At 40.2% G+C, this 12,613-nt stretch overlaps 1 protein-coding gene across 7 annotated transcripts in view; it reads left to right on the forward strand.

Moving 5' to 3' along the window:
- The window catches only part of sdccag8 (SHH signaling and ciliogenesis regulator sdccag8), a 95,560-nt gene that overhangs the window by 42,052 nt on the left and 40,895 nt on the right, over positions 1-12,613 (forward strand). For 3 of the 7 annotated variants that reach the window (XM_057848431.1, XM_057848433.1, XM_057848432.1), the window contains exon 13: positions 7,181-7,308. The exons of the other annotated variants lie outside the window; for them this stretch is intronic. In XM_057848431.1, the coding sequence (XP_057704414.1) occupies positions 7,181-7,308 (128 nt within the window). The remainder of the gene's footprint in view (positions 1-7,180; positions 7,309-12,613) is intronic. 7 annotated transcript variants of the gene reach the window in all.

Here is a 12,613-nt window from a genome sequence, read left to right on the forward strand (position 1 = left end):
ATGCCGCATCCAAGCAAGTGAGCGAGTTAGTGAGAGAGGGAAGCACTGCTGCGATCCTACGTTCTTTGTTAATGCTTGTAAAATATCTACAGAGGCAACGCCTGTATGTATCATCTTTTGTGTTGTTGTTGTGTATTTCCACTCGCGATCGGACACTTAAATCCAGTTGTGTAGTGGTTTGAACGATGTGCTAATGCTAGCGAACGCATGCTAACTGCTTTGTTATTACTGAATTAGCCGCTAATCATCGCTGATTCACGTTGATGCAAACCTGTTTGTTATTGGGGACGAAATTGATTTGTTTCATTTCTATTTTTAGTTTCACTCTTCAAGTGATGGTTGAATAAAGTCAGCAAATTATACCAACGTCTTCTGTATCGTCATTTCGGAGTTTAGCTAGCTGTATAGCTGTCTCTGTGAGGACAGTGCAGTCTATTCCCTCCCGATGCAGTTATCTCCACCTTCCCTCCCGATGTAGTTATCTCCACCTTGCAATGATTGTAAGTAGTTTTGTTGTAATTTTTCCTCGTGCAGTGAAGACACACTTTCGAGCGTTTGAACCTACGTGCTGTCATTGTTATGTTTACAGCTGCAATGCTCGTGCTAAACCATCGTAACCTTTCATTTTCACCCTCTTTCCTGGTGAAGTGTAGCCAAACTTTGGAGCGGGTGGTTCTTGGCGCCATGCTAGTTTGATGTGTTTGGACAACAAGACAGTCACGACGCAATATGAGTCTTCAGGAATCGTTAAAGCGATCGTTAAGGCTTTTTCATTGTGATGTCGGGGCCTCGAAACACTAGGAACCGGTTCCGAATTGGAATCGGATTTCGATTCCCATCCCTACTAATAGCAGAATTTGTGACATTAGTGATGGCTGTAAAAATTTAGGTCTGGGTTTCCCGCATTTAGCTGGACACAATTCTGTCACATCCATGCTTTGATTTGATGAATACATTAACTCAGTGAAACAAAGACTAATTGTGGGGACACTGTAATGTAGAGATGTTGTACTACTCCAAAATCTGAGCTAAAGGAAGCATATATCGTATTTTTATGACTATAATCGCAGTTTTTTTTCATAGTTTGGCTGGGGGTGCTACTTATACTCTGGAACGACTTGACACTGATGATTTGGTAAACTTGTTAGCATGTTCTTTATGCTATAGTTATCTGAATAACTCTTAATAGCTATGTTACGTTAACATACCAGCCACGTTCGCGTTTTGTTGCTCATGCATCATGTAACATTATCATACTGTGCACTTATTCAGCATGTTATTTTTTATCGTATTTTTATTTTAAATTACCTTTCAAGATGAGATATCTGTTCTATGTGTTGGATTTTATCTAGTAAATTTCCCCCCAAAGATGCGACTTATGACAATGATGTGACTTATGACAATGATGTGACTTATGTATGTTTTTTTTCCTCTTCATTGGGCATTTTATGGCTGGTGCGACTTATACTCAGGTGCGACTTATAGTCCGAAAAATACGGTACAGTAGATGTTGGATCTTTAAATTAAATGCCTTACAACTGTTCTAGTATTCCTCAAGCTTTTGCTTATTGTTTGTAGATAAAAATAATTTGTTTTGTCTTGGGTTTCTTTGTTTCACTCAAATATAGCACTTTTTATCCACCATTGCGGTGCTCATTTGAAATGCGTTTATCTAACAGCCTTGCCATACATTTCACCGTTGTGTGGTGTATCAGCCAAAACAAATCGTTATGTTTTTACTCTATTACAATAAAGAATTATCAATGTATGTTGCACTGTAGCTTTTTAATTCCCCGAAGTTGCAACATAGCCATCACGAATGAGTGTGAATCAGAGGATCTCTTTTTATACTCTGACAAACAATCGCATTAAAATGAATGCTCATCCCCCAACATAAAGTTTCTGCGTGTTACTGTGACTTTGTGTGATGTATTAGAAAAGCATTATTGTGCTTGCCGGTCTATGTACAAACATCGGTCTGTATGAGCGAATGTCTCCTCCAAGCCGACCATCTGACTCCAATTTGTGCTGCTCCTCTAATAAAGCAGCATTTGGCGCTGCTGGCGCGGGACATCGCAGGCACCGCGGGGCGCCGCAAACTCTGGGTCGGGACGGTCCGGGCCCCCCCACTCTCCTCCATATCTAATGGCCGACAGCTTGAATAGTGCCCACTTAAGCCGGTCCTGCCCAGTGCTCTCTCCCGCTCTCTCTTTACCCAGCAGCCACTGCACCTGGCTGCTCAGTCACAAACATCCCATCTTTGGCCTTTGGCCCGCCTGGTAACTGACACTTGTCCAGAGCTTCGTGTGTTCGTTTTTGTGTGTTTGTGAGTCCGCATCAGGGCTGGCCACATTATGAACACACTGGTTCCTCTCCAGCTCACAAAGTAGTAGCTCTTTGATGGTTCTATGCTAATGACCTGCTGCTTGAATTTGATCAAATTGAACTCAAGCAGATGAAGAAGGTCCATTTGTTGACCTCATTTGTCCTCCAGCAAGTTTTTGGAGTATAGTGGAACCTCTATGTTCCAACACAAACCTTTCCAGATATTCAGTATACAAACAATCCAATCCAGGCTCAAACTGTGACTCGCAAAACCAGTATTAACTTTACTGTACATACAGCGTTTGGGTTAACTATTTGAAATTCTTCTAAGATTACGAATGTGGAAAAAAGTGAATGACGATTGTTTTAACTTTAACAAAACTCGGCACAAGCAGTTGCAACAACAGCTTTGATGAGATTCCTTATTGGCAGTTTTGTTTTTATTATTTTTTTATTGCAGAAGTCCATGACCTGGCCCAACGGGCATTTCTGCATTTCTTTTCAAACTTAATTCACTCCTTTTTACACCGGCAGATTTAGTGCGCTGCTGGATTGCAATTGGTGTAATTTGGTGAAAATCCCTGCATTTAAATGAGATTTTTAGACTTTAGGTAGCTCTTTTTTTCCACCACCACACAATTTGGGTGAGCATTACAAAACACAAAAAAATATTTGAAGTGATAGCATTGGAAGCGTGTTGGCTTTAGATGAACTAAATATTTTTTTCTTTCTTTAGATTAACTAAATTGATTTTGCCATGCTAATTTTGTAAAAACAAGTAATGAGAAGAAAGCAAAGTTTTGTTTGATTGAACTCACTCTGAGTGTGTGGCTATTGGATGTACAGATTAGTGCTGCAACGATTAATCGATTAACTCGAGTATTCGATCAGAAAAAAAATATTCAAATTGAATTTTGTTGCTTCGAATATTCGTTTAATAAATGGTTTATTTTGAAAGTGTTTGCATTTCATTTCGTTGATTAGGGTGGATACACTGCCCTCTAGTCGTCCTCATTTCACACGGCTGAATCCAACTGCTCCCTGTTAAGATCCAATGTAAGTTAAGTTTTTGTTTGAGCTAATGTTTTTTAATGCATTCATAAATTTGTTATTTATATATATATATATATATATATATATATATATATATATATATATATATATATATTTAATGCATTCGTAAATTAGTTATATATATATATATAAGTAAGTTAGCCAATTGTTCTTTTGTTGTACATACAGTGGGGAGAACAAGTATTTGATACACTGCCAATTTTGCTGGTTTTCCCACTTGCAAGCCATGTAGAGGTCTGTAATTTGTATCATAAGTTCTCTTCAACTGTGAGGTACGGAATCTAATACAAAAATCCAGAAAATCACATCGTATAATATTTAAATAATAAATTTGTATTTAACTGCATGAAATAAGTATTTGATACATTTCCAACTAGTAAATATTTCAGCTCTTAGTTCTTTTTGAAGAACCCTTCCTGTTCTCCACTCATTACCGGAAGTAACTGCACCTGTTTGAACTTGTTACCTGTATAAGACACCTGTTCACATGCTCAAACAAACAAACTCCAACCTCTCCACAATGGCCAAGGCCAAAGAGCTGTGTAAGGACATCAGGGATAAAATAATAGACCTGCACAAGGCTGGGATGGGCTACAGGAAAATAAGCAAGCTGCTTGGTGAGAAGGTAACAACTGTTGGAGCGATTATTAGAAAATGGAAGAAGTTGAAGTTGACGGTCAATCTGCCTCGTTCTGGGGCTCTATGCAAGATCTCACCTCGTGGGGCATCACTGATCATGAGGAAGGCGAGGGATCAGCCCAGAATTACACGGCAGGACCTGGTCAATGACCTGAAGAGAGCTGGAACCACAGACCCGAAGAAAACCATCGGAAACACATTACGCTGTCATGGATTAAAATCCTACAGCGCACGCAACGTCCCGCTGCTTAAGCCAGTGCATGTCCAGACACGTCTGAAGTTTGCCACTGACTATCTGGATGATCCAAAGGAGCAATAGGAGAAGGTCATGTTGTCGGATGAGACCAAAATTGAACTTCTTGGTGTAAACTCGGCTTGTCGTGTTTGGAGGAAAAAGAAGGATGTGTACAACCCCAAGAACACCATCCCAACCGTGAAACATGGAGGAGGAAACATCATTTTTTGGGGCTGCTTCTCTGCCAAGGGTACAGGACGACTGCACCGCATTGAGAGGAGGATGGATGGGGCTATGTATCGCCAGATCTTGGCTGACAACCTCCTTACTTCAGTGAGAGCCCTGAAGATGGGTCGTGGCTGGGTCTTCCAGCATGACAACCACCCAAAGCACACAGCCAAGGCAACTAAAGAGTGGCTCTGTAAGAAGCATCTTAAGGTCCTGGAGTGGCCTAGCCAGTCACCAGATCTGAACCCGATAGAAAATCTATGGAGGGAGCTGAAAGTCTGTGTTGCCCGGCAGCAGCCCCGAAACCTGAAGGCTCTGGAGAAGATCTGCATGGAGGAGTGGGCATAAATCCCTGCTGCAGTGTGTGCAAATCTTGTCAAGGACTACAGGAAGCGTTTGGTATCTGTAATAGCAAACAAAGGTTTCTGTTCCAAATATTAAGTTTGATTTTTGTGATGTATCAAATACTTATTTAATGCAATTAAATGCAAATTTATTAGTTAAAAATCATACAACGTGATTTTCTGTTTTTTTGTATTAGATTCCGTCCCTCACAGTTGAAGAGAATTTATGATACAAATTACAGACGTCTACATGCTTTGCAAGTGGGAAAACCAGCAAAATCGGCAGTATATCAAATACTTGTTCTCCCCACTGTAGATCCTCATTTTTTAATTTATTTTTTTTAATACCTTTTGAGGCGCAGCTCAGGTATTTTAATTTTTCATCTTACTTATCCGATTACTCGATTATTTGAAATAACTGGTTCATTGATTAATCGACTACTAAAATAATCGATAGCTTCAGCCCTAGTGCAGATACACATCCTGCTTAACAATGTGTTAAACTAAGGCTTTGTGGAAAGCTAGCGTTGATTGCCACAGTGTTCTTAAATGACCCTAACGCATGGAAATGTAGATTGGAAAGAGATTTTGTCTTTGGTTGTATGGCATGATTCCTTGGTGTGTCAGAACCAAATTGGCATTACTGGATAGATGATATGTCGGGATAACTTTTGTTGGTATTTCAATCATGTTTACACAAGTTGAAAACGTTTCTCATGTTTGAATGTGATTATCCATTAATCCTGTGTGTTTTTTTTTTCTTTTCTTTTCGTCATTGAGGCATATACAGTATGTTTTTGTATTTTACCACCAACCACCAAACCGAGTTTTCGGGTTTTTAGTGGGTTTACTTTACTTTCAGGTCTTGACACAAGCTCATGTAAATGTGTCAGATTGTGCAACTTCCAAGGGAGTTGTTTTGCAGAGTCGAGGTGACAGTCTGTTTCGCTTTTCATGTTTTCTTTGCCACCGTCCACCACTCTGTTGCGGACTGCTGGAACTTTCTGGCGTTGTGTCTGATGCTAATTGGTGGGTAAACAGGTCTGGTGTGAGCACCCCGTCCTCCTCCTCTTCTTCAATCGTGTGCACGCATACACAAGTATGGACAGACACACCAAAATATACACGGCCCCCCCTGGAACCTCTTGCAGGACCAAATGGCTGGCAATGCCTGGCCGCCATCTCCCGCTGAGCCCTGGTGTGCGCTTTGGTGGCTCAGGCTGCTGTTCAAACCCAGCGGGTGTTCCGCTCACCCACTCAAACACACACACGGTATCCTTGTGTCCCCTGCACGGCAACGCCACCCGCTTTCACACCCCAGACAGCAGGACAGCAGGAGAACACACACACATGCACACAGGCAGGATGGAACAGACAGACGCGGTCACTTTAGAGATGCAGGCCAAGCGCTGCAGGGGAGAAAAGTTTTCACTTAACTGGAGAATTCTCTCTTCATTAGCGCCTCTTTGGACTTCAGGAAGAGTTGTGTTTATTTGTCATCTCTCTTTCTCTCACTCGCTCTGTCTTTGTAGTTTTTCCCGTTCTTTTGGTCTTTTGTGTGCGTCTGTTGTTGGCACACGGCTGGACTTGCTTAAGTTGGAAAGTTTGCTTGGAACAGACAGACGGTGAGGATGCGCGCACCTTTTTTGTTCCAGCCCTACCTGTGCTGTTGTAACAGCCGTGCAATTGGAGGGAGGAATTAATGGAATTCAATAATGCATCACCACTGTTTTTTAATGTACTGTTGTATCTCTTTCACACGTTTCCATTTCCTGTCTATAGCAGGTTAGGTCTAACGAATTGAATAAGTCATCACTTGGGTCAGGGAAAAGACAGCAAATTTTGTATATTTTAAGTTTTGAATGGCCTCCAATTAATATCTGATAAGAATAACACCAAGTACAAACAAGTAGCTAGGTTATAGGGTAGGTAAATGTTTGTGTACTGACTTATTCTTTTGGTCATCTTTTTTGAACAAGACATGACTGGGATTGATTGGGTGATGAGATAAATTGTCATTCCGCTTTCTGTCACTGGGGAAATGTTTCAACCAAGTGACCAACTTTGCTCATAATCTTTGGCTACCTTCTCAATAAACAGCGCTAAAAAACTGTAATTGTGCTGAACAATGCAGCAAGCGGTTAAAAAAAAAAAAAAAAAAAACTATTGCAAAGTCACAGATTTTAGATTCATGCTTTTCAGTGGGATAAATTCATTTGATGTGTGAGCAAATTGAGTTAACTGAAAAAAGGACATTTTTAAGTCAAGGTGCCATGAAGTGTTTCATTCCCGGGAATTCAATTCTGTCCTCATATTTGTGTCTTCCCACATTAAGAGAAAACAGTGAGACGGCAGCGAGAGCTCACGAAGATAAGATGGCATGCGCGGCCCATGCGTGGCGTGAGCGTGAGAGCGAGATGGAGGCACTGCTGCAGCGAACAGAGGCGCAGCACATGCAGAAAGGTCAGTGTCTCCACAGTGCCTATGTGTATCTAGGTATGCATGTTTACAGAGACGCTAAACCAGTACTTCTCAAATAGTGGGGCGCGCCCCCCTGGGGGGGCGCAGAGCGATGCCAGGGGAGGCGCATGTGACCTCGGGGAACATGCATTTTTTGTTTTTTTGCCGTACTGGAATAAAGTGTACTTGCACATCCACTCAGTAGGTGGTAGTGGCGCTCTCATTTTCAGAGTGCGCGCAGTATTTTTGAACTAAGGAAGAGCACTCAGCACACACAGAAAACAGATATGAAGAGCAGTGTGCCACCGCCGTTTTCGAAAGCCGTTTTCCGACCGGACTCACTCACGCAGCGACCCACTGTCTTGTCCGGTTCTCACGTCGCCGCCCGAGAAGTGCCATTTTCGGCTTGGGATCGGCACGACGACCGCCCTCACCTACGGTTCTACCTCGGCCGCCGAGAATGCGCTTTTTTCGTGCCGTTTGCCTTTTAGCTTTGACTTTTAATATAGTGGGTGATGAGGAAAGACCACTGTTTACTGTGTCTAAAAATAATTATAGCAGACAGCCAGAAGCCAAATCAATTAAGACGCCACTTAAAGACATTAGACCCCAATCTCATTGATAAGCCGCTTGATTGTTTTTCAGTGAAAACGTGCCGAATATTGCCAACAATTGTCCTGCTTTGTCAGTGTTATATCAGTAATCCACTGAGCATTGTTAGCATGCTCATTGAAAAAAAACTCCACACCATTGCAGAGGAGGTAAATACTGTGAGCCGCAAAAATAAAAGCTGTCCTGTCCAAGGACACTTTTTTTTCCTTTTATTCAGTTTTGTTTTTTCGGTCAAATTTTTTGGCATATTGTCCTCATGAGTGAATGTTTCTAATCAATTTTAATTTGTTATTATTTACTGATTTTATTACATTTTATTTTTCTGTATGGTCAAAAATGTACCTTGAGTGTATTTTTTACAGTTTGGATGTGACTTTTTTTAAAATTCAGGCAGATTGATGCACGTCAAGTCTTCTCTGTTACAAACAAAACAATGTTAATAAAGTTATAGTTTATTATAAGTTGATCTATGTTACTTTTTCTCTTTATTAGAAAAAAAAGGAAACAATGTTAGGCAGATGCGTATTTATAATAGTAATTTTATAGACAAATGATACTATTTACAGTGGCGGCAGAGAGTTTGGGGGGGCGCGAAACATTTACGTCTTCCTTGGGGGGGCGTGACAGAAAATAATTGAGAAGCACTGCGCTAAATTAAAAAGGCATTACACCAGACATGTCCAAAGTCCGGCCCGCGTGGTCAAATTTCATCCGGCCCCCATCCTCTGTCATAAGATCAATAACGTCTGGCCCGCACACAGACTTATAGATTGTTCAGTAGTACTGCTACCAGCACATGAAGTAGCTTACACACTAAAACGCTGTTCCTCATTTACACACTAAAAGGCAGCAGCACTCTTAGCAACATTACCCTGTTTTACCCTTTACTCCCACTTTTCTAAAATGGCGACAATCAACAAAAGAAAGTTGACTGCGACGGCCGACGCTTCAAGGATAGGTGGAAATTGGACTATTCCTTCACAAAAAATACGCAACAACTGTGTCTGCCTCATTTGCAAAGAGAGAGTCGCTGTTTTTAAAAAGTTCAATGTGAGGCGATATTACCAAATAAAACACGCTGACATGTACGACAAGATTACAGGGAAGATACGTATAGCGAGCGAATTGAAGCAACTTAAAGCTAGTTTAATTTCACAGCAGAAGTATTTCGCAAGAGCCCGAGAGTCGAAAGAGAATGCCACAAAGGCTAGTTGCGAGATTGTTGAAATTATTAATTAAAAAAAAGAAAAAAGAAAATGTGACACACAGAATGGCTTGCTAAAATTTGCTTAAATATATTGTTCTATGTAAAGGACGTCAGTCAAGGTCGGCCCCCCTCATTTTTACCATACCAAATCTGGCCCCCTATGCAAAAAGTTTGGACACCGCTTCATTACACCTTGATTTAGTGGACAATTTGTTGCCGCTACATGAACGCAGCACCAAGGCACCTGGTTGCCTCATATGAGGAAGTGGTGGCGTGGAAGGTGACCAGTACAGGTCAGAATGCCTGCTGCGTTCGAGGTGCTGCTGCTCACGCAACTGTCGGACCATCTGGATCCTCAGCACCCTCCTTCCCTTCTTTTTCCTTACCTGCTCGTTCCTACGCAAATGGGCGGCCTGCTGCTACTTGAAACAAATATTTAGGACAGATCACCTTTAAAAAAATTTTTTTTTTAAAAATTTATTATTATTATTTTTTAACAACCCTTCAGGATCCAGAAGAGCTGGGTTAAGTAGCCTTGGAAACAAGTGTGGGCTTCCTTGATGAACGTAATGGACGACAATGAAATGAAGCAATGACTTTAAAAAAAATTACTTTTTTTAGATTGACCACATTAGGGATGTTCCGATCGCATATTTTTGCAACCAACTCCGAGTCTCCTGATCATGAGAATCTATGAATACGGAGTCCCTATCCAATACCTAAATTTTTGTTTTGTTTTGTTTAGATTTGAACAAAAGTTCCAAACTTGTTACAGTACTGTACTTTTGACAGAGTGTTGCGGAGTATAAAACGTATACATTTTTGTACCTTTTGGCAATGTCATTGTATTTATGGATTATTTTGTTACTTTTAAGCCCTTAAAAAGTAAAAAAAAAAAAAAAAATAAATTGGGCCTGAACAATATTGGAAAAAATTAACATTTAGATATATGTATATTGCCAAGGCTCCACACTTACTTTTTGCATTTTTCTTATGGTGCACCAGCACAAATTATAGGCGGACCCACATAACACATCTGTCACACATCTCCATAACAAATCAATATTCATTCATCTTCTGAACCGCTTATTCTCACGAGTGTCTCGGGCGTGCTGGAGCCTATCACAACTAACTCCAGGCAGAAGGTGGGCCCTAGGTTGCCAGCCAGTCGCAGGGCACATATATATGCGCATATATTATACGCAACCATTAATGCGTACACTCACACCTACGGACAATTTGGAGTGTTCAATCAGCATACCATGCATATTTTTTGGGTTGTGGCAGGAAGTCAGAAACCCAGAGAAAACCTACGCAGGCACGGAAAGAACATGAAAACTCCACACAGGAAGGCCGGAGAGGAGGCCCAGAACTGTGAGGTGGAAATGCCAACCACTGTCCTACTGTGCCGCCTCCATAGTATTAATTATTTTTAAACAAGAATAATCTAGAAAAATGCTTGTCTTTATTAATGCTTCATTGCGTGAGATCACTCAAATTCACTCATGCTTTGACACTCACGTGGCTGAGAACAGACTCTTGACAAAGAAGATTGCCTAAATGATGATTAACACATTTGTGCCTTTGATCGTACTGAGCCTACGCTCGCTGGATCAAAGCCACAAACCTGTCAATCACCGTTAACTTTAAGACACAAGCTGCACTGTTGACCAAAAAAGGCAGCAGAAGGGAGGGTGAGAGGCTGTATGAGCATGAAGCAGAAAACGTTGATATATTTTTAAAATTTAAAACCCGATCCTTTTCACCCGATTCCGATCGTCTGAAAAATGGCCCGATTGGCCCGATTTCCTATCACGTGATCGGATCGGGACATCTCTAGACCACACAGTAACTAATGCGTTTTACCACTTAAAACACTAAAAATAAGACACACGAAGAACCTTCCTACTGTTCTTAGAGCTCAAACGTTATTTCATAAATTAACTTATTGTGTACAATGACAATAAAATTCTGATTCTGATGGCGATAGACGTCCAATCCATTTGGACTGGATGGGCTGTCAGCGATCGTTCGATCCCGGATCAAGCTTATTATTGTGAACAACAACAAACAAAATGTCAAAAAACTAGAAATAGAATTGTTGTTAACTGAAATAAATAAAAACTATAAACAAAACAACTAAAACTAACTGAAAAACTAAAACTAATTGCAATGTATCTCCAGAAGCAATAATTACATGTCAAAATAACTGAATGCATTTTCTACAGTTATCTTTTTTGTGTTATTTTATTCTTTTTGACTCATATATCTGATAAATAACGCAATTTATCAACTAAAAGTAATACTAAAACGAATCAAAGCTTAACTAAAACTAACAATTTCAAGATAAACAAAAACTAATAAAAACTAGCAAATCTGCTCTAAAAACACATCAAAACTCTCTGAATTGAAAGAAAAATATTAAAAACAAAGCTAAATGACAAAAATTAATGAAATCACTAGTCATATAGGATGTCCACTCAGTTGTTTAATTGTGTTGATAAATAGCAGCTCGTTGACCCCAAACAAAATTAATTTCAAATGGCAACGCTCTGGCTTCAGAAAACACTAAAAGAAACCTACGGAGCAAGAAATTTATGGATTCATTCAATTCTGGTAAAGAGTTATTGAATTCCCTGTGAAATTTAGTTCACTATTCTTACACCTGCTGTTATAAAGGAGCGATCACAATTTGGTTACCTGTTGCACCAAGTTGACTGACCTGAATCATGGCGCCAACCCAAGGCATGTCAATTGAAACAAAGTGCGGGGTTATCACATTTCTTAACGAAGTTAAATCGTCACACGGTGTCGCAAAGATATTAGATGTTCAATTAGGTGTAACTGAAATCTGGATGAAGTACAAACTCCTTGGGCAGGTTGTCAAAGGCAAACATACTGGACAGACATCAAAGAAAATAAAGTATAAGGACAAAACTTAAAGCAATATGTCTTGAAGACAGAATAAACAAGAACATCAAAAAACAGAAAAAATGGGAGGAAACTGGAAGCAGCATATGTGACCGAAATGTAAGAAACCATCTAAAGGTAATGGGATTTACATAAAGAATAAAAAGTAAAAGCTGTGATGAACACCTAAACAGAAAAGACGAAGGTTACAATGATTTAAGATGTCATCAATAATTGGTGGACATAAATTTGAGTAAGTGTGGCCCATGTGTATTTTGCTCTGGGAATTTTATGTCTTATTCAGTGATAAATCAAGAATCTGCATTGTGCAACGCTATAATGCTGGAACCTTTGTTTGATGAAGAAGACTATACTACACAACACTCATGAATATTAAACAAAGGGAGAATATAACCTACAAGCGATGCTTGTAAAAGGCACAAACAATATGGTGAGATGGCAAGGACTGCTATGGTACATTGGCTGCAGACGTTAGCTCGTCCATTTAGCTCTCTCTATTCGCAATGAGCTCGCATCGATATATGATTATGTCAGCAAAAAGTGCTGGAACTTTTCAAA

The sequence above is a fragment of the Corythoichthys intestinalis genome, chromosome 10, assembly GCF_030265065.1.
Source record: "Corythoichthys intestinalis isolate RoL2023-P3 chromosome 10, ASM3026506v1, whole genome shotgun sequence".
NCBI classification, from domain to species: Eukaryota; Metazoa; Chordata; class Actinopteri; order Syngnathiformes; family Syngnathidae; genus Corythoichthys; species Corythoichthys intestinalis.